At 38.8% G+C, this 22,289-nt stretch overlaps 1 protein-coding gene across 17 annotated transcripts in view; it reads right to left on the bottom strand.

Annotated features, from left to right (window-relative positions):
• The window catches only part of LOC130142070 (ubiquitin-associated protein 2-like), a 92,343-nt gene that overhangs the window by 61,868 nt on the left and 8,186 nt on the right, over positions 1-22,289 (bottom strand). For 12 of the 17 annotated variants that reach the window (XM_056323497.1, XM_056323501.1, XM_056323498.1 and 9 more), the window contains 3 exons: positions 8,588-8,727; positions 4,517-4,594; positions 2,840-2,950 (listed from right to left, as the gene is read on the bottom strand). The exons of 1 other annotated variant lie outside the window; for it this stretch is intronic. In XM_056323497.1, the coding sequence (XP_056179472.1) occupies positions 2,840-2,950; positions 4,517-4,594; positions 8,588-8,727 (329 nt within the window). Of the gene's footprint in view, positions 1-2,839; positions 2,951-3,855; positions 3,941-4,516; positions 4,595-8,587; positions 8,728-17,062; positions 17,085-22,289 lie in introns of those variants that run through there. 4 more of the 17 variants (XM_056323511.1, XM_056323512.1, XM_056323509.1 and 1 more) reach the window with 3 other exon arrangements.

The raw sequence follows: 22,289 nt of genomic DNA, 5'->3' as shown, positions 1-22,289 counted from the left end.
ACTTTTAAGTCCTGTCCTATCTCCAATTCAGACAACTCTGAAGCCCTCACAAGGTAGGCAATGACCAGCCAGTCCAAGCTGCCTAGAATTGAGAAAACTGATGTTATTGAGAAAGCAGGTAACAGAGCAGTTTACAAGTATAAAACTCTGTTTCAGTGTCTCCTTTGAGAGACTAAGTAGTAAGAGAATGGTTACACTAATTTTTTTACAAGGTATAGATGAGAAAAGGCTGAAATCACTTTTCAATTTCATCTCCAGTATAGAGAACTATACCATAAACCAACTTAGGTGAAACACAGACAGCGCAGACCAGAAGTACAAAACTACGCATTTGAGCAACACCACATTATTTATGTAACTGAAAACTGTTTCCTCCAGTAACTATCACATGGCTTCACCTGCCATAGCCTGTGTAACTGCATTACACACTAAAATACTCTTAGAGCTTTTGAGACACTTCAAAGGAGGAAAAAAACCCTACTGCACTGACAACTCAAGAACCAAGTCTATATAGTTCAGAATGCACTACTATTTCACTGATGAGCATGGTGCCAAAAGATCTTTGACCATTTTAAGAAATACCCAAAACTGGATGATCCTGCAAAGCTTAAGAGGAAGCAGCCTCTCCTTAGTAATGTTTCACATGACTTGGGAAGGATCAGCAAGATGACGACTATGAAAACATCAGATCTCTGCTTTCCCACAATATAATTTTGAGGAAAGTCTTGAGAAGTTGGGCATGTCCTTTAAGATAGAGGATAATGCTAGCTCTGGGCAGAAAAATCCACCACAGACTATCAAAGCTGCCTATTTTTTTTAAGGGAGCTAATGGATTACAATTTCAGCTGACAATGCCTGAGGCAACCCAAATTACAGTTGTGGGCCTGACCTTCAAAAATATGTAACAGAAGCCTTCTTGCTGGCCTGATCTTAGATGAAAAGAAGAATAATCTGAAAAAGGTCCCTCTGTTCTGTCTTCAAAAGTTTAGGAAGTAAAACACTGTTGGGCATAAAATGGATCTTATGCCTGTAGGAAGTTAGATTAATAGAAGTCTAGGGCAAAGAAACATGCTCTTCTCTACTCTCATCCAAAAGCCTCTGTCTATCCAAAGCCAAACTGACACAACTGTTGCAAGTGAAGTCTTCATAAATACTAACAGTCACTAAGCATAAAGACTTAAAGATCACAGCATTAAAAAAAAAAGAAAACTGGCAGAATACCAAAGTAATTATAAATAGACATTCTAGCTATCACTCCTTGTTCTTCTAATTCCTCAAATTGGATAGACACAGTCTTCCAAATGAAGTAGAAAAACCCCGTCTAGTGCATCAAATCAGAACAAAACTAGAAAAAGATATCTGGGAATCTGCATTCAGAACTAGTATCAACTCTGCTTCCAACTTCACATCAAATCCACAGTTAAACTGTTCAAGAGTACAATGGCCTTAAAAAAAAAAACCAACACCCTTCAAGTTGGAGGCCCACAAACTTCCATAAAGAACAAATTTCTTCACGCTCTGATGAGGACCCCTTCCAATTCATACTCCTTCTTCCTTGAGCCCTTTAAGTTCTATTTGTTTCCGAGTTGCATTTTGTCTACAGAGAGCAGTGGGTTCAGAGGAACTTGCCAAAAGAGCAGAACATATTGATATGTTGCTTCTAATTGATTAACAAATTCAGAAAGTTTCTTCCATGTCATGATCACTTAAAACAATTTACTAAATTAAGAAAGCATTCAACATCTTTTACCAACCAGAAAACTATTTTCAACTAGAAAATGGCAAATATGAAAAGTACAAGAGAACACAAACCCAGCACATTACCAATACAGATTTAATCAAGGTGAGATGCTCTCTTGTACTCCCAACTTACCAGCTCACACAGTATTACTTACTTCTGTGTTTTATATGACCTCAACTCTTATAAATGAAAATGGGGAGAGAAAAGTCCCCTCACAGTCAGAATGGTACATGTCCTAGACTTAGAGTGCATAGGGGATGAGTTTCCTCATTAATAATAAGACAGACTACATATCCTGACAAATCACAGGAAATACTGAATGTTCAGCATTAAGAAAAGAAGTCCAGGTTTCTTTCCCAATTTAGATGGGATTGAATCTAGTTTACTGCCTTGGATAAACTTTAATAAGTCCCTCCAGCAAAAACTTCAACCACAGCAATACATATTTTTGTGATCTCTCTTGCTCTGTGAAATATTCTAAGTGACATTATTTGCTGTTATACACACACATTGTTTAACTGCCTCTTTCTGTTTTTCAATAAAGTCATGCAAATGAGCAACACAGTGAAAGGAGCAACTACTTGCTGTATCCTCTTCCGCCATTAGTAGCATTGTCAATGCAACTTTCAAGTGTTGAAACCTCCTCCAACTTCAATACTGGCAATGCACTCCTACAGAAGTTGCATGATTTGAAATATCTGCCCACCCTTTAGGTTTATAAAGAGTGCTCTTTGTGGCAAACAGACTCCAGTCTCAGGGTTGTGGAGGTGCTACAGAGTAACTTCAAACATCACAACAAAAATAGACCCGTGTCTGACAGAGCACCAAGCTCTGCTGCAGTTAAAAATGCTGCATGTAAACGAAAGCCAGAAGACTCTGCAAGAGACCAGCTGAACATCCACAACATTTTCAAGGTTCAGCCTACTCTAAGGTATGCATGCAGTAGAGAAGCTGCCCCAGTCTCCATTTCCTTCAAAAGAATTTGAATGGAGACATGGAAATAGAAAGTTTCCAAAATAGGTATTTCCCAATCACTTTTTAGAAGTGGAAAAGCACAGCAAACAGAAAAAGTGGTTTAATATGAAAGTAAAACCTTACCGTGTCTGAACTTCCTTCCAGCAGTATGTTGATTGCTCTGTTCACATCCCCATTACAGTCATGTAATGCCACTATGCACTCATCCTGGTTTTTCCCCGTCACTTCCATAAGCTGGCAGGCAGTAAGTCAGACACATTAAAATATCCAAATTATCATCATAAAAAAAGTTAGTACCACCACAGATTCCAAGAAAGTGCACAGCTACTGTGTCAGAGCAAACTAAAATCTTAAAGGTAAACACAAATTAAATGGTAATCAAGAAAGCACTCTCACACTTTTTAACTTTACGCTTACAGCAAATGCTGTTACCCTAGAGACAGCAGTATATGAAGGTAAAAATGTAAAAGACCAGGACAGCTCCAGTATTGTACTCTCTCCCTCCTCACCAAACATCCCCCCCTCTTTATCCCACCATGTGAGAACAGACAAAGTCAGTCATAGCAGAGAACAGATCCATCTGGAAAAACATCCAGACTAATAAAAAGATTATTTTTTCAGCCAGATCAGCTCCCTTGATCCATTTTGACATAAGGCCACACAAAAGGCTGAAACGATGGCTGCTTAAGGAGACCTAGTACTGAATAATGCTCTGTGGACCTGCAGTGCACATCTTTAAGAGTGTGAGATGGAAATAATCAGCCTGTCATGGGACATCCAGCAAGTTCACCCAAAGAAAAACCACCTACATGAGCTAGAAATATATATATGCAAAATATTGGAGATTTCCTATGCAGAACTTATCCTTCCCGCCAGCAGAGCTACAGGCACTATTGACAACGGTTCTTTAGCTTCAGGAAGCCCAAGACTTCACTTTTGGCACAGCAACAGAACAAGTTTATAAGAACAACAACAAAAAGCACTTAATAATGCTTCAGAGGTTTTACAAAGGAAAAGAAATCAAGACATCTGCTCCTCTACTTCATTAACATTCACACTAATTCTTCTCTCCCGAGTTGCACTCCTAGGTTCTTTATAAGTTGTGATGTGTTTACTAGGACAAAATCACCGATACCCACAGCAGAACAGGGAACTGGATTCTCAGTACTGCTTGAAATAGCAGTCTCAATTATAACTTGGCAATGGAAGCTCCAGCATCTACACCTGAAATTCAGCATGGTAGAGGAAATGATATGAGATTTCATTTTCACTTTGTAATTCTATCATTTTAATGTATACACAGATCTGGAAGGTCAGATTTTTTTAGTTTTTTTTTTTTAAATTAACACTTCAATTCACCTTTAAGCTATGATTAGATTTTTACTTTTCCTGAAAAACAGCCCCCATATTAGCAAACACTGTTTACACAGGTGACATTTTTCCCATGTGCATGTACATGTGGACAAACTGAATACACTCTTTATTCTGACAGTCATTAAACATCAGGACTATAATAGAGAGATACAGTCTGGAAGAGACAGTACAGATGAGTTTTCATTTAAAGACTTGTCTACAAAGAAAGATATACTATTATAGCTCTGGCTGTATAGTTACATTACCATACAACTTCTTGTAAACAGACTTCACAGTGCAATAAAAGCACCTTTTCCTAGTTAAACTTACATCCTTCTGAAAAAGGTTTCATCTAAATCAGAAACAGACACTCTAGCTCCAAAACGTAAGCCAGCTTTGGAGCACCTTACTGCAGGGCATAAAAACTCTGTACCATAAGAAACATACTTGTTTCACTTTATCTTCAAAATCTGTGTCGTTCTTATCATAGATCATCTGAGCAAGGCGAATCTGTTCTGCTGTTGCCTGAAAAATGCAAACATCCAATAAAGTATGCAAAAGGTAACAATATATTTTTTAGAAATATCTCCTAGTGTTACTATTTTTTTCTCTCCAGATTCTCAAAAAGAACATACACAACAAGCACAGGGGTGCTATGGGGAAGGGATTAACATCTCCTCTGCCCATTTTATAGTTAGAAAGTTAGCTGAGAAAAGCAATTTCAACATGTTCTAATGTGTTTGAACCACACTTAAAGGTCACCACATAGAAAAGACAACCAAATAATAATATAGAACTTACCACAGAAGCCTATGCTTTGATATTATTGCTTTTATTTAGTACCTACCACTCCAGTTAGTTTTATCATAACAAACTGGCAATGGTATTTCTAAATTAACCACATCTCTGATGACTCTTGCTCACATCACCTTCTACAACTCTCCCAACAAGTTAACTCTGTAGTTTTATGAGCACTTAAAAAGAGACTGAGTCATGCCTCAAGATTTCACCCGTGAACAGCTGTGTATTTTCTTTATAAGCAAATACTGGTCTCTGAAAACTGCTAAAGGATCTTGTTATAGATGAAATATTTGGTGCTTCTTTAACATTTCTGGACCACAAATCCATGCTGGCAACTTCTCCAAAAGCTGAAAGACTAAAATGGATGGATGTCATAAAGCGCCATAAATACAAACAGGCTATGGCTGCCCCAGAGAGAAAGCAACTCAAGAAAACTAATATTGCATCAAAGAGGCCAGTCTTCACAGTGCAGCATTTGCAGTCTACTTGAACTGCATTCCCATGAAAATACCAAAGATAACTGTATGCTACACAATCCTAGACCTAATTTGATTTCTGTTCAAAGAGAAGAGGCTACCATCTCATGCTAGAAAAGGCTGATACTAGAGAGCACCAGGATCTGAAACACAAGTTGATGTGCTGTGGAAGACTTCTTCATTGAGAAGGGGACCACCTCATCTACTGAAATTCTTGACAGATTCATCCTGGGCAGTTCGTTTAATCTCACCTTTCATGGTCTCACTTCACAGGATACCCACATGAAATTCTGTGCCTCACAAGTTCAGACTTAATCAGCCTCAAACTGCTTCACTTTTGAAATTTACCACAAATACAAGCTCTAGAGGTTGCCAAGTGTAAATCCCAAGAAGTATCTAAAAATTACTCCACCATACACCATCAGCTGCTTATTTGCTGAGAAGTTACCACAGCTCTCCCAGTTCCTGGAGGGAAGCAACATTTGCTGTGCTCAGAGGCAACATTCCAAGCATTTGTAACAGAGTTAAGTACTCTGCACTACTTAACATTTTCAAAGCTTCATGCTGACAGCAGTCAGTAACAGAGGAGAGCCTACTCTGGAATTCACCACACCAGCCCTGGTGCCACCCTCCATGGAAATCTCCCAGTCAGTGCAGTGCTCTGTGAGAAGGAGCTCACTCTTGGCAGATGCCAAGAGCAAAACCAAAAGGTCTCCTGGTTTCAGGAATTAAGCCCTGTTGCTCCATCTTCTCATTATGACTTCAGCCTCCTCAGGCTCACTGCAGCTTTTAAGCTAGCGAAAAGATTTCCTTTAAAGATATCCAGAGTAAAAACATTCAGACACTAATTTCCGTAGAGACATGACAGTATATTTGACCAGAAACAGTAAAACATTAAGATTCATTTCTTCTGTAAACCAACTTTTTTCAAGTCTACATTAGAAGACTAAAATATACCAATTTCATAACAATATCAAATGTGTGACAGTATCTTCAGTTTTCCTGTGTAAGGAGAAAACTTAGAAACACAAGTAAATGCAATATCACTAATATTTATGCCAGTAGATTACACCCAGATGAAAAGATTCATAAGGAGAAAAAAAAAAAAGAGGAGAATAAACAACAAAAACGCACAAGATGCGTTTACTATATAAGCTCCAAATCATTGTCACAAGACGTTTTTGGTTTTTCCCAGAAACTAGTGGTTCTTTATTTTTAAGGTACCATTGTTACAAGTAACATAGTATCCTACAAAAAAGTATAATTCAGTTTTAATTGTAACTAAGAAAACAGTAGCATCTTAAGACAGCTAAAACTTTACTCAAGCTTACAAGATATATTAACTTTGCAGCATAACAGTGAAGGAAATTTTTAACTAACAGCTTCAAACTACCAGAAAATAGAAGCATGCAAAACACAAAATTAAGTAACAGTAATAGACCCAGATCTTATAATAAAATGGTATATTTATTATCCAAAAGCAACGCAAAAGAACTGTGATGTAGTTTCTTAAATTGCGATCAATGTGATATGACAATGAAAGCTCCATTTAGGAAAGCAATATTATTCTACATTCAGAAAAATTAATTAGTAGTAATTGAACAGTAAAATCCCACATGTTTCTGTTGATCTGTAAAGCCTGACTAAACAGGAAGGTCCATCTGATATCTAAACAATAAAAATATGGTGCACTAAAACATAAGTGCTGAATATTAAATAGCCATCTTTTCCACTGAATCGACCAAACCAGTATCTATTATGCAAGAAGTAGAATAAGGAGACAAAATGCAGAAAAAAGTCAGTAAGACCTAACACAATGAATCACATAGGTTGGAAAGGTCCTCCAGTGACACTCAGTGCAACCTCCCACCGAGAGCATGTCACATCAGAGGAGCTGCTTGGGGCCAGACAGAGATCCCACAGCCTCTCTAATCCATGACCATGTCCATGGTAAACAATTTTTTTTTCCTTTTAACAGCTGGAATTTCCAGTGTTCCAACTTGTGCCACTGTCTCTCTGAGAAGAGTCTGGCTTCACCTTTTCTATACTCTTTTTCACAAGGTATCTGAACAGAAGATACAACCTTGCCTTGCCTTAGGGCTGAAACAATCCAGTTCCCTTAGCTCATTTACTCATTCATCCTGTGCTCCAGCCTCTCAACCATCTTCACAGCTCTTCACTGGACTTGCTCTCATCTGCCAATGTCTGTCTTATGCCAGGGAACCCAAAACCAGACAGAGTATTCCACTGCTGTCTTGCAAATGTCAAAAAAGGGGAAACCACCACTTTGTCAACTTGCTTGCTATATTCCTGCAGCCTTACTTATTATAAAACAAAACCAAATTCAACTTCATCTGTTGAAAGTCACTTTCTAAATCCACACGTTAGTATGAATCATCACTATGCAAAACACTGCAATGCAAGGAGATAAGGGCTTGACGTCACATAATACTGTACAAAACAGAACAGGAGCCCCTCCATGTTAAAGATCAGCCTAGAAAATAATAAGACAATTTCCCAGGGGAGCACCTCTAGAATGACGAGCTCTCTGCCAACAGAGAACTGAGGCAATTCTTGAATCAATTCCAATTTTCAGAAGTACCTGGCAAGAGAATAATGAGCTGCCAGGAGCAGACATTTTGCACTCTAAGCCAGACAAGCACATAACTACTCTGCTGCTGAGAGCCAAGACAATGGATAAGAGCTTAATTTCAGTCTCACAGATACTCAAAATAATTTTAATCTGCTGGTAGATGACCATCTTTATTTCACTCTGTGAAGACACTGCACAGTAAGTTTAGGATTTTGTGACTTGCAGATATGTTGATTCATGCTGTAGAACACAGCACACATCTAACAACTGTTTTCCCACCCACCCAAATTCCTCTATCAACCAAAAATCTTCTAGCATCATGAGGCTAGCATATAGAAGAACTGAGATCTGAGGACACTGAGGTCAGAGGACAGAAATCCCAACACAGGCATAGCCATAGAATTCCTCACTGATGGGAAATGTTGCTGAAGAATACAAAGCTCCTTTAGCAACAAGAATACAGGAACAACTTAATGCTGTGCTAGATTACGGAACAATTAGAACAAGGTATAAAACATACTCTTCCAAAACAGACCATGATTTCCCCACCCCACCCCCAGTCTTTTCTCAGTTTTTACTGACTTTGGGGAAAAAACGCATATCATTACATGCTCACTTTCAACTCAAAGATTATATAGTAGCACGTACCTGTACTACTTGTTTCTGTGGTTGTGTTGGCTGTGTGGTTGAAATTTGTGTTTTGTCCCGAGTGCCCCGGGTACGTTCACTACCCACTGAAGTCATCATATATAGTATATACAAAACAATGTATGTACAAAATAGAAAATCTGAAAGGAGGAAGGAAAAAAAAAAGCATGAGTTAAGGCAGGGTACTGATTCAATACCCAGATAATATACAAATGTGATAGCTAGAACTCTTCCGGCTTTTACCATGTACTCTATAGACTCCCAAGAAAGCAGCTTTAATACACTATTACTGGATTTATCGCAGTCTTTACAGTAAAGGAGGAAATGCAGTGGATAAAAAGCATTTTTGTCAGCTGATAGGGACCTGTCTAGATCTAGATGTCATCTGGAAGTATAAGTCTCACAACTGTTCCCAGTTATTTAATATATAGACTTTTCTATCTGCTGCTCTGCTGAAATTCCGGCTCCAGCTGCATCACTCCTTAAATTTCTGTAGTATCTGCTGTCTTGTTTTGATGCCTGGAATTTAACCACTCGTATACCCACTCGGAATGCTAATGCAAAAGTTGCATTCACAAACCAGGCCATTTCTTTCTTCCCTATCATTAAACTGCTTTCCTGCACATATACGGAGGTTATGGCCAATGCTCACTCTACATATCTCACCTCTCATTTATAAGAGAAATTATGATCCTTACCTTTAAATCCAGCCTCTGTAGCCAGTATTTATTTTTTTACTGTTCTCCCTCATACTTAAAGAGATTATTTACAAAACTACCTATTACCCTGCTTTAAACATACCTTTGCTGTACAGCAAAGAAACCCAAAAGAAAACTCAAACCACACACACACCAGTGCTATGCCATTTGTGGCAGTCAGCTTTCATTCTCATTCAATCCTCTACCACTACAATTACCTTGAAACAAGAATTTTTTTATTCCCCCCGTGTTTGTACAAGATCTAACACAAGGTTAATCAATGAGCATGGTTTATAGTAGCTATGATAACTGGAAACAGATCTCTCAACTGGTCAGAACAGTCACAGTCAACAGCCTGGTTTCTGTCCCCATGACACTGGGAAGTAAAACCTGCAAATTTAGGGAACTGAAGACAACCTGTAAGTGGTGCAACTGAGCAGAAGATATGCAAACAAATAGCAAAGTGCTTTTACTGAAACTCCAACATATGAATGTCTCAGCACACAACTTGTCAGGGCAGCAGCCCTGGTGCAAGCTGGCTATCACCAAGCTCAATGCACAATAATATTCAGATAAAGACTGAGCAAACCGTTGTGATTACATGGATGAGGATGTGTTCAATACCCAGCTGCTCACTAGCATCTACAAGTAATAGGTACTCAACAATTAAAGCTGCAATGAGATGCTTCAGTTTAAACATCAATTTACAATGCTCAGGAGCCTCATCTAGAATCAGAAAGACAGTTAACCCCATTATAATCTAAATCTTTTCTTCACTTTAGAAATACATTTTTGTTGGCCAAAAAATGAACCCTGACATTGAATTTTTTTACATGCTAGTTAAAGCATTCAATGAAGTCTGAAGAAAAAGTATGTTTTCGTGAACTCTTTACATATTTAACAAGAAAAGGCCTGTCTTTACCAGGAACCAACTGTAGTATGTGCTGAACTGGAACACTGTGTTTCTCCAGCTTTATGAATACGAGACTGGGAGACAGATTGGCTTTGAATAGTCTAATTTCATTGTCTTCTAAGCCCCAGAACACACAGGCCTTCAGAGCACTACACCTGACACCCCAAAAGCCAGATACAGTCAGAACAGAGGTTGTTCGAACTAATGAAAACATGTTCTGTGGAAATCAAAATATTAAGTAAATTTAGAGATGCTCTGAGCAGCAAGTTCAACTCTCATCACTTATTATCTGGTCACGGCCATCCACTGATATTTTAAACATGTTACGGACAGTCTTCAGTTGATTCCACAGTAGAAATTACTTTTGCTCTTTGTGTTAAAATCCGCTTTATAAGCCTTGCTGACTGAACTACCAACATCTCAAAAACTTAAGTTTATGTATGCTAATAATGACCTTTGGGTTGTTTGTTTTTTTTTTGTGCAGTGATGTTAAAACAAAGTTTTGCATTTGTTTGTAAAGCACATGCTGAACTATAGCCTACACTTTGATAGCCAGGCAACCTATGGCTTCTGAGGAGAATTGGGTCTTTTCTGCCTCTCCGAACATATATTTTAGTGTCTCTGCGTGACAGTCATTTAAACCATGTTTGTCTTTCAGGATGAAAGGATACCTTAAGGAAAAAAGCAGGCACACAAGCATTTGAAACACTCCTGGGGGGTGAAGCGTTCACAGCAAGATCAGCCTGCTGGTGGGAACAGAGCCAAACAACCTGAACAGTATGACAGCATCTTTAAAGATGATGCTCATCTTGCTGACCATGCAGCCCATGAACAGCAGTTTGGCAACAGGTCTGAAGCAGAAAGCCAGCAAAGGCCTCTTCCTGGCAGTAGTATGGACTTGTACTTGCTTCAGACAAGTATGGAAACACACCCCCAGTTTGACATTACCCCATCAAGCCAACATGGGCATATTACAATCAGTTTCATACACAATCCAGTAGTCTTAAAAGCACAATTAGCAGCTTGATATCAAGGGAGCTTTAAAAATAAAGCTATTTTATTCCCCCTTAGTTGGCTCCCACTATCTACAGGCAGTGTCCAGACACTGCAACCAGCTAAGCCCCAGCACACACAAGCAGCAGCTGAAGGGCCCCACTCCACCATCAACAGTGCACTAACCAGGGAAACACAGCACCTCCCTGGCACAGGCATGTCTTCACCATGCAGGGCTGACACTTCACACCCACTCTTTAAGAGTACCGAAGCAACAGGCAGAAGGCAGGTTAAGTTAGCCACTGCCTTCAAATTAACGCTCAAAATTGTAGTCACTATGGTAAGTGGGATGTTACTAATTATTAAGATGTGGCTGAACAAGAACATTTCCTCACTCGCAAAGCAGCTTCTTGTTCTCTCTAATTCCTCATATTAAAGTCCACTTGGCAGACTGTTGTCATAGCAATGGGCAGAATATCACAAACTGATGAACTTAATTTTAACTGCAGATTGAATGAAGAAAGATTTGAGACTGGAAGACAACTCTTAATTAAATCTGTTTAATAAAGATCAAAAAATATTCAGACAAGCAAATATTTCAGTTTCCACATCAGGGTCTGGCTCAATGCCAAAGTCCCTCATCAGCAGTTAATATTTGACCTTGTAGACACATTGGCTGTTTACTAGAGTTACAAAACAGCTGTATTTTAAAGAAATAGATACACGTTAAACAAAACAGACCCTCAGAACACTAGCAGAAAAGGAGGTGAAAGCACTAAAGAGACTGGACTTCCTAAAACTTGTGTAAAGAAGGTGGTCATACTTTTTGTTTATTGTCAGAAAAAAAGAAACACAGGATTGCTGTAAACCTTTTTTCACCGATGCAATTAGTACCTCTAGAGAAAGGTTGTCTTTACTTCTATTTTAAAAATCCAAACCTTGATCAGTAGTTAAGAAAATTGTTCACTTAAAGTATGTTTAGCTTCTCAAGTGCTAAGGAATTCAAGTTTCAGCACTTCCTTAAAACAAATAACTAGACTTAAAAATGGAGAGCAAACAGAGGTTTTTAAGAGGAAAATCATCCCAAATCTCAAGGCTTTGTTTTAGTGTTTCCATCTGTAGAGCAAGTTTAGCACAAGGACCTATACTACAAAAGCAATTATAGTACTGTATAAGCCATCACCAGATTAGTGATAGAATGACAATACTCTAGTTTTGAAAAGCAGTACTTAAATATTGGTACCTCAACACCCAACTTTCTTGGAGACCAAACCCCACTCCCTCCCGAAGTCTCCATACCACCATAAGTCTTATTTAACACATTTAGTTGGGTTTTTGCAGGAAGAGTGGAAGGGAAAGAATCAAGGAGCAATTGAATGCATATCAACACAAAAAGCATGTTTTTTAAGCTATCATAATGCTTTCTATTATATTTTGTTCAACTTTCCTTTGGCAAGAAATCTAGCCCTTTTAGACTCAAAGTAGTCAGAAAAGCTAGAGATACACAGAATACAAACTGACTCGACAGGGTCACAAGCCCCGCAAGACACAGTAAATCTTTTGCTGAATTTCCAGGGACAGACCACACACTGCAATACCACCTGACTTTCAAGAATCCTTCTGAAGTTAAATATTCACCTCCATCAACTGAACAAAACATTTGCAGTTTCAATTCTTTTCCCGAGGCAGTCTCAAGAAAGTTGTTTTCTTGACTCTGGACAAGGAGTTGTGATAAAGAACACTGTGCAGAAAACTCTGTTAACACCTTAAAAGTGTGATTGCTTTTTTATACTCTAATCACAAAGCTACTCAGTCAAGTATTTCTCACAATGACAGGGCTGGGAAAAGACTGCAGAACACTGCTTCATGATGGCATGACCACTGTACATGTACAATGAGTCTAGATTTTACTGCTACAGCAGTAGCATGACACAAGCATGAGAAAAAAAAAAATCCATGCCTGCAAAGAGTTTACCTCAAGTGCTGTTTTCTAAAGAATCTCACCACCTTTATTACTGCTTGAAAGGGGAAAAGAGTTTGCATGTCAAATGTTCCTCAGAAGCAGTGAGGATTACTTAGTGTCAGTATTGCCTCAAGCCAATACTAAGCTTATGGATCCTAGGAGGATTCATGACTCATCTTATGGTCTTCTACAGTAGATAGAATATTGATGACCAGGAGCAGACCTGCATCACTAGCAGAACACCACAGAAGAGAGAAATTGTATTGTCTGTATGCTCTCACATTTTACCAAGAAAAAAGGATTGCTGGGAGTGGCCAGAGTACCAGCACAAACATATAAACTAACATACACTTCCTGTTGTGTTAGCAAAGCATACTGAATAAACAAGTGAATACTCTTACCCACTTTTCTTAAAACCCACTGAGTTGATCAGTTGAAATTATTATTCTGCCAAGTCAACCTATAATTAGCTAAGGACACACACCAATCTACAGAAATCAATAATTTCTCATTACCAGCAAAAAAAAAAGTTAATTTCAAGGATTAGTATTCCTAAGGAAATGTTATACAAAAGATGACAAAGAAATATACAAACAGTGCTGTCTTTTAAGACCTGTTTTGGAAGAGAAAAGTACTCATCTTCAAAAGACTGGAGTTAGGCAAAGGCTGGTCACATATCCAGAGCCCCTCTCAAAAACACGATGTAGAAGGGGGACTGAACAGTGCATGTTATCCACTAGTAAAGCAAGTTCCAATCATAAAAGCAGTATCATTAACATTATTTTAAAAAAACTCTAATCTCACAATATTTATCTTTGCTATTATCCCAGTGTAAAACATGTGTTAGGCAAAGACATTTCAGTATATCCTAGCATTAATCAAAATCTGCCAACTACACCCAATAAGCATTCAGCAGACTTGCCCTCATAGTTTCTTTATAAATACTCAAACTTCAAAGGCAACAAGTGCCCTTACTCATACAGAAATTTCTGAAGGAGGAATCAATTTTCTCAAATTCAACTTTCACTGGTATTAAAAAAAATTAATTAAAAATTACAACTGCACTAAGATCAAAAGCCTAACCAGCTTCCATCTAGGGCTTTATCTTTCATACAGCTAAGGCAATCTTCAGACTGTTAAAAACCTGGTTAGCAAAACCCACCCAGCTCTGCTGCTGTCAGAAAACAACACTCCTGAGTTATTTCGTACAATCAAAAGGCAGTGAATATCCTAGAACAGGGGTCCTCAAACTTTTTAAACAAGGGGCCGGCGCGCGGATGAAGTGGCAGGAGGTCATCTGTGGCTGCTTGGTTCCCCCCCCCAAACCCCGGCGGGGGGTGGGGGTTCTGTAAATACCGGAGGCTGGATTGAGGACCCTGGGGGGCCATATCCGGCCCACGGGCCATAGTTTGAGGACCCCTGTCCTAGAAGAGTCAGATGACTTGACCTTGTTTCACACATCAATATCTACAAAATCACTGTTCTCATCTTTTGCTGTCTTTCTGCAAGAACAGCACCATTTTAAATAGCAACCAGGTGGACTTTCACATGCAAAAACCAAAGCCCTGCTCCCTGTCCTAACTAATTATAAGCCCCATGTTTGCAAGGACCTGCAACGTGTACTAGTTACCAGCACTTATCATTGACTGTAATGAAACTTTAAGTAACAGAGACCCAGTTAGATTAACCACATATTATTTTCTAAGCACCCCTCTCAGGACTATCAGAAATAGAAGATCTTACTAGACCATAACACAGACCAAACCACAGTTGTTGTCATGAACTAGATATTATTTCTGTGTGAACCAGTGCAGCCTTTTTTTTTTTTTAATATACAGAAAAATAGGAATTCTCTTTTCTCTTTGAGAAGTGGTAATCTGTGGGGATCCTGTGAGGAAGGGGCAACAGCAAGTTCACTTTTGAAGTATGTTTCTCTGCTGAGGAATATTTTAAGAAAAGCTCTGGCCTGTCCTGATATTCTAAGACCTGAAGGAACAATTAAATACATGTTCCTGTCATCTTTGATGGAAGGACCTCATTTCTTGTCCTCTGTCATAAAAGGCTTTTCTTATGCAAACCCTCTCTAAAAGCTACCAAAGTAAAAGAGAATGTATTCCCATCACTGACCACACCATATGCTATCCTGAATTGTCAACTGACTCAGTATCTTGGGTTCCGAAGCAAAGACCACAGTAGCTCAGAGGTGGTTCCTGGTGCTTGCACAGCCATGCACATACTCCCTCTTGCTATGGGAGGAAATGAACACCTCCATTTCAGAGTCCCCTGCTCTCTTATTTTTCTAGCCTAAGGAGATAAAAGAAAATACTAGCCAAGTCAATACACAGTATACTCATCATTTATTCCATCACTGCTACATTCAGTGATGAAGAACCATCAGTATTGCAAATCTCTTCATGCCTGTTTCTCTGGGTTTGTCGCCATCCCCCACAAAAAAAATATGGAACAATCAATGAAAAAAAAAAAAAAAACAGGAAAGACAAAGCCATTGGTGTTTTCCCTCCTAAGGTTTCCTGAGTAGCATCCAGTGAAAGGGCACTACAGTCTCTACAGCTTCAACAAAACAGCAGCTAACAGAACTGCAGCCTAGTCACCCCCTGCAACAAATACTCAGACTGAATTATACACTGCATTAACTAGGAGGTTTGTAAAAAAACATTAACTAGTACTTCACAAAAGGAAAGCTTTATTGCAGCTGAGGAAAAAAGTGAACTAGCAGGCTTTTCAGGGTTGAAAATCATTACCCTCTGTAGCCAGAGCTAACACAGCCTTCTTGAAGCAGAGGATGGCTGACCAGAGTTCGGGAGGAAAAAAAAAAGAAAAATCACAACAAGTGTTTTATTTCCTATTTGGGACCTGGTTGTATATTCAAAGTTCAATCCATAGTGCATGTAGAACTCAGTTTATTCCATTAAAATGGAGTTTCAATTCATATCTAATACCATGCAACTGAGCTGTCATCAGAAACATCATTCCTGCTCCCCTACTCCTTAACCATATAATATTGCTACTTCCCTTCAATCAGACTAATGCTCCTGCAATTGCAGAGGGAGTGGGTTCAGTGAGCTGACTCAAGAGCAAACTAAACCCTCTAAAACAAAACAAGTCAGTTGAATAAGCTTATCCAGTGGAAAACTATGTGGCTATATAACTGCTGAATCTGGCAAAACTGATATGAGAGAGGGGAATCGAGTTTATGAGGAAAGGGGGAAGTTAGGTTTCAGCAGCCATGCGCCATTATAACATAGGTAAAACATGAGGTTTCACATTTTGTTTTCCTGGGATCCAGTATAGCAAGACTTGATCTTGATCAGGCCCTCTGCATGCAACAACCACCACCAAAAAAAAATAATAATTCAAACATTAAAAATGTCTTGTAGGGATTTTAAAATATAAAAAAACTCCCAGGAAGGGACTCTGTCAGCAGAGTAACCTTGAAAATATCACTATCTTATGACATGTATATTCTTTCGATCACCAGTGGGAAAAGAGATTTGTCTCATCTTTACTGAGGAACACTCCTTGATGCCCAGCCTCTTGGATACCTGTTAGCATTCAGTAACTTGCAGTGAAGAATACACTTATAAGAATTTGGAGGTGCTTTATCCAAACAAGGAGGCTATAATCGACCAAAATCAGGACAGCCTAACAGTTTATGGTAATCTAGATTATAGTCCCTCCCCCAGCCACAGAAGTATCTGTCTACATTCAGTTTCAGGCATTAAACTAGAGATTCAAACTAACCTGAAGCAATTTAGCCACCAAAAGCAATCTTTAATGATTTTGTACACACAACTAGATATTCGGTGCTTTTGCTGGTCATCTCTGAATTTCATTTTCACAGGAATAATGCATTTACACATTCACCCTCTCCCTATCAAAAGCCCCACCTTGAGAAGTCTTGCTCCCTCTGCCAGCTTGTTAAGACTCACAGCAGCCCCTCCAAGAGGGAAAGAAGGAAATCCAGACAGACTCATCCAGGAAGACAGGGCTGGGTAACTTAGAAGTTCTTCAGATGGCTCCCCTCCACACACAGACACAAAAGAAAGAAAAAATATCACAAGGCAAAGCCTCTACAGACAGTAATTTGCACAGCTTTCCAGTCTGCCCAAGATGAACTTAGGGGTCAGCTAGAAGCCCAGGTGAGCTCAGGGCGCACACACACACACACACGTAGGCGAGGAAACAGCTGCAGAGCATGAACTGGGGTTATAGATGTTCTCTTCAAAGAATACATGGAAGGACATACGAACTCAGGTCACACTCTGGTTAAGCTAACAGTACCACAAATAAAACAAAAGTTTTAAGTAGACAAAGCATCTCAGATAAGACTGAATGTGGATAACTGGCTAGCTGAAAAGGGTCACATAGACATAGTCCAGCTGGCTGAACAAAAATGCACATCGCTCTCAGCTTATCTGAAGTAAAGCAAAATACACTGTCTTTGGCTGTCCTTGTTACACAATAACAGGAAGATTGCGGTGGGAAAAGAATGTTGCAGGTGGGAACAGAAAACTACAGAAGAGAAACTAGGGGCGGGCTTGGTATTTAGGCAACTAACCAATAATGAGCTTAACTTTTGTAATATGTATGAGCTAATTATAACAAGGCATAAAAGGTGACTGTAAGGGACAATAAACGAAGTCTGCTGATCACTCATATTGAGCAACTGTGTCTTCCCTCCGTCGCAACAACTGAAATATACCACTGAAGCTGCACAGGACATATGACCTTCCTGTATTAATTGTGACCAATTTGTCTCAAAACCACTGTTCCTCACACCTCTAGTGACAACATCAGTAGGACACTGTTGAAACAGTTTAAGCTTGGGCTAAGTCAGTACATACAACATGAGCTACAAGCATACATCAAGGACACTTCAGGCTTGTACTTTGTCAACAGTACCAACCATAAGACAACAGTTAAAAAAAACACAACACTTTTTGGTGGACCACCCCCCATGAACCATTACAATCAACAGCTAGCTGCACCCACAAGATTAGTAATTCATGTAACAGCAAAAAAAGGGAAAGTTAATCCAGATTAAACCAGTACCAGAACAAACAAAAACCCCAGCTGCTCAATTGTAACAAGAGCAGGGGAAAAAAAGACAATAACTGCAAACTATCATCTTTGGCTATTAAAACTACAGAAATGCATACTTCAGTTATTTGCTCTGATGTAATGGCCCATATCTAAACAGCCCCTAAAATTAATTGCTGTTTACACAGAAGAACAAAACCAAAAAGAAGATTCAATTTAAAACCTAGGTACTCCAAATGACAGAAAGAAATTGCTAACACAAGCTTGGAGCCACACAGCCAGGACAATACCCAGAAGGAGGAATTTGCTTTGACTGGAGTTCAGTCACACAGAAAGCAGCACTCTATATCAGACATCTTACTGCCAGATAACGAACACGCTCAGCACTTGTGCTCTCCCTCCCCCCCCCCCCCCCCCCCCGCATCACAGAACAGAACCATGTTCTCCTGGAATAGCTTCAAAAGTAATTCTTTGAATAGAAACAGATACAAGCAACAGGGCTAAAAATAGCCAAGTAAGAGTGGAAACATTTGTTACATTCTCACACTAGCAAGAGCACACTCAACTGCATAAAAAAAAAAAGGGCACCTAGTTAATCCACACTAGAATTGATGAGGAACAAGGTAGAAAGTGCCACCATAAGAGTTTTGGAGGGAAGGTTTAATTCAGACTTGCGACACTCATCAGATCACATTACAATACTCACAACAAAAAGCAATGGTTAAATTACAAGCCACAAGTGATATAAAAGCAAATGCACTAAGTAATCAGTAAGGCTATATCTATAAAATGTGCTATAAACCTCGTGATAATAGATCTGATTCTAGCTTCAGAGTTTCAGTAGCAACACTAAAGAGCTCTGATATCATTCTTGCACCTGTACAGAGCCCTACTCCTTGAACTAGATACTGAGGGAAGACCACCAGTACAGATCACTGCTTGCAATATGCTCACATATTCAGAAAACCAAAGAAAACCAGGAGTCTTAATGAAAAACACTCTTTTAAAGCAAGATATTCTAGAATAACTTTCTATAATTTTCCCCCAGATTATTATATTTCTCAAGGTTCATCTTAGGCAAGATGAGAATCCACCAAAATAAAAAACTCCCCTCCCCCCCCCCCCCCCCCCCCCGTGACATATACAACTCTGAATATAAAGTTCCAAAAGGAGGAAAAGAAACAATAGTTTCTAAGACAGTATTAAAGTTTGTGAATGAAAGGAACCTTATGCTTTTACTGCGAATAGTCTTGATGAAAACTCATGGCCATTTAATTCAGTTTAGTTTTCCAAAGTGAAATCCTGCAAGACAACGAATCCTTTTTCAAACTTTGTCAGGTGCTCCGAGACGAGCAGCCACAAAAACTGCACTGAGAACCAAAAGCCATAAGAGATTATTTTTATTTCTCTGCTAACTCTGGATTGCTCCTTCTGTGGTCGCAACCAGCGTTAGCATTTTGTCTAGTTTTAAACAAGGTGGGGTTTATTAGTTCCCTTTGATAGTAAACATTATCTTGACCTGCTTCAATCAGAAAACTTGATTTTACCCCAGGTTTTCCTACTTTATTTTGAGCATTATTTTTCTCACAATCAAAACTTCTCCACTTGGTGTCAGGTGTAAATTCACTTATTCTCATTCCATTGATCTAGAATTTTCCAAAAGGCCAGGTCTATCCAATCTACACCAAAACTACACCGAACTATCAAAAGAATCTGTCATGGTTTGACCCCAGCCAGCAACTAAGTACCATGCAGCCATTAGCTCACTACCTGTCCTTCCGTCCCCCATGGGGAGGAGAATCAGGAAGGAATGTAAAACACAAGGGTTGAGATAAGAATTTAATAATTGAAATAAAAACAATAATAATCATTATAACATTTATAATGAAAAGGAGGGAGAAGGGGAGAGGAACAAAATCCAAAGGGAAGGTAGAAAAAGAAACAAGTAACACAATACAATTGCTCACCACCCCTCTGACTGATGCTCAGCCAGCTACCGAACAGCAATCAGCAGGCCCTGGCCACCCCACCCCCCAGTTTATATACTCAGCATGACATCACATGGTATGGAATATCCCTTTGGCTAGTTCAGGTCAGCTGTCCTGGCTGCGTCCCCTCCAGCCCCTCTGGCTGGCAGGGCCCAAGGAACCGAGAAGTCCTTGACTTAGTATAAACATTACCCAGCAACAACCAAAAACCCATCAGTGTCCTATCAACATTGTCCTCACACCAAATCCAAAACACAGGGCTGCACCAGCTACTAAGAAGTTAATTCTGTCCCAACTGAAACCAGGACACAACCTTTACAGCTTCAAACATAGAACACTCTAGGAAAGGAGCAGATAAATAAAGTGCCCTCCACACAATTCATCATAAAGTCATCCAGGCTGTTCTTCTGTGTTTTAACATTAAAAAAAAAAAAGCAAAACAAAATTTATCTCCCACTTCCTAGTTAGTTTCTTAATCTTTTTTGAAGAAGATATCAATGAGACAAGTTACATATGATGTCAAACTGCCCAAAGTTTTATTGCACTTCATTCTGTATTTATTTTCTTTCCAAAATAAGTGGGGGGAACCACCCTTAGGCTTCTTCTAGACCCACAGTCACTATTCCAGGCCCACTCATCTTTACCTTTTTCTGCATGTCTGGACTGACTTAAATGTTGTTTGGCTGCCACATGTTTTCTGTCTCCAGTAGGAGGTTCTCAATCTCCACCATTTCTTTCCAAGCCAGACTAGCTTATAATAAAATTGAATAATGTGCAAAAAAATGTTAAGAGTTTGAAAAACCTGAATTAGCAAATAAAGTTTTTCCTTCAAAGCTTCCCTCCTATTGACAGACCGTTAAGAAAATCATTTTCACAGAAGTTTATTCGCTCATTTTCTTAAAGCTTACTTTTCCTTTTAAATATGTATTTGTATTCCGCAAAGTCATTTATTACTACATTGTACTAAACCAACAGCCCCTGATTGCACAGACATGATGGCTTTATATACTGCACAATACAACATTAAAACGCTTAAGTAGAAAGCCTGTTTTCCAAAACATCCTAAGGTACAAGTCACCTGTTTATTTTGCTATCAATCTATGAGACCAAGCACTCTGCTGCAAGATCAAGTTACTCATTTTGAAAGAAAAGGGGTTTGTACTCTTCACATCATAGTTTCTGAAACTGTTAGCTTATTTATATTAATTGCAGCACCTCACTCTCAGTGCACATGTGAGTTCTGAGATTGCATCTGGAATAAACATTTTGCCGACTACAGTGTTCAATTCTAGCAAGTATTACAATATTACAGGTATCAGCTTTAGAGATCATACTGCACCTATGAAAACTTCACTGAACAAATGCTTTGGCAATGGCAATCTTTAAAACCATTTCAGCAGAAGTTTTCTTGTAAACATCAATTTTCTCCTAGCAAACCAAAAAGCTGTATCTACACAGAAATCAAGCAAGGGATAACACTAAGATGAAATACTTCAAGTTTTTAAAATTGCATTAAAACCTTAAGTAACAGCTTTTTAATAACAATAATAATTCAGTCATTCAAAGAACGTTATGTAAAAATTCTAGCACAACAGGGGACTGTTAAACACACTTGCTGTAGAAGTCAAGATGACACTGTGAATAAGTGAGAAAGCAATGTTAGGCAAGTTTAAAACGTAGAACAGTATGATGATTTAAATGTGTTCTCAATTTAAACATACAAAGACTGTTTTTTAGAAGTTCAATGAGTACACTACCCAAAACATGACTTTTTGAAAACTAGCAAGAACCTGATTCACCAAGGTGAAAATAAAAACCATAAAAGGAAAAATTGCAACTTGTCATTCTACATGCCTCCTCCACTAAGAGCAAAAAATCCAAGACATACGTGGTTAAGACAACAGCATTCACCCAAAGCTCTAAATCAGCAGAAAGTAAAAACACACATAACTTCCATCAGCAGAAAGTAAAAACACACATAACTTCCCTTAAAACCATTTTAAAGTTCTCAAATTTTATATAAAAAAATGAATAAACCCCAGAAAGTTCCCAGAACACAAAGCACCAAGAGTAAGGTCTTCCATAT

This window comes from Falco biarmicus, chromosome W (assembly GCF_023638135.1).
Source record: "Falco biarmicus isolate bFalBia1 chromosome W, bFalBia1.pri, whole genome shotgun sequence".
Lineage (NCBI taxonomy): Eukaryota > Metazoa > Chordata > Aves > Falconiformes > Falconidae > Falco > Falco biarmicus.
This window is presented reverse-complemented; position numbering and strand designations above follow the sequence as displayed.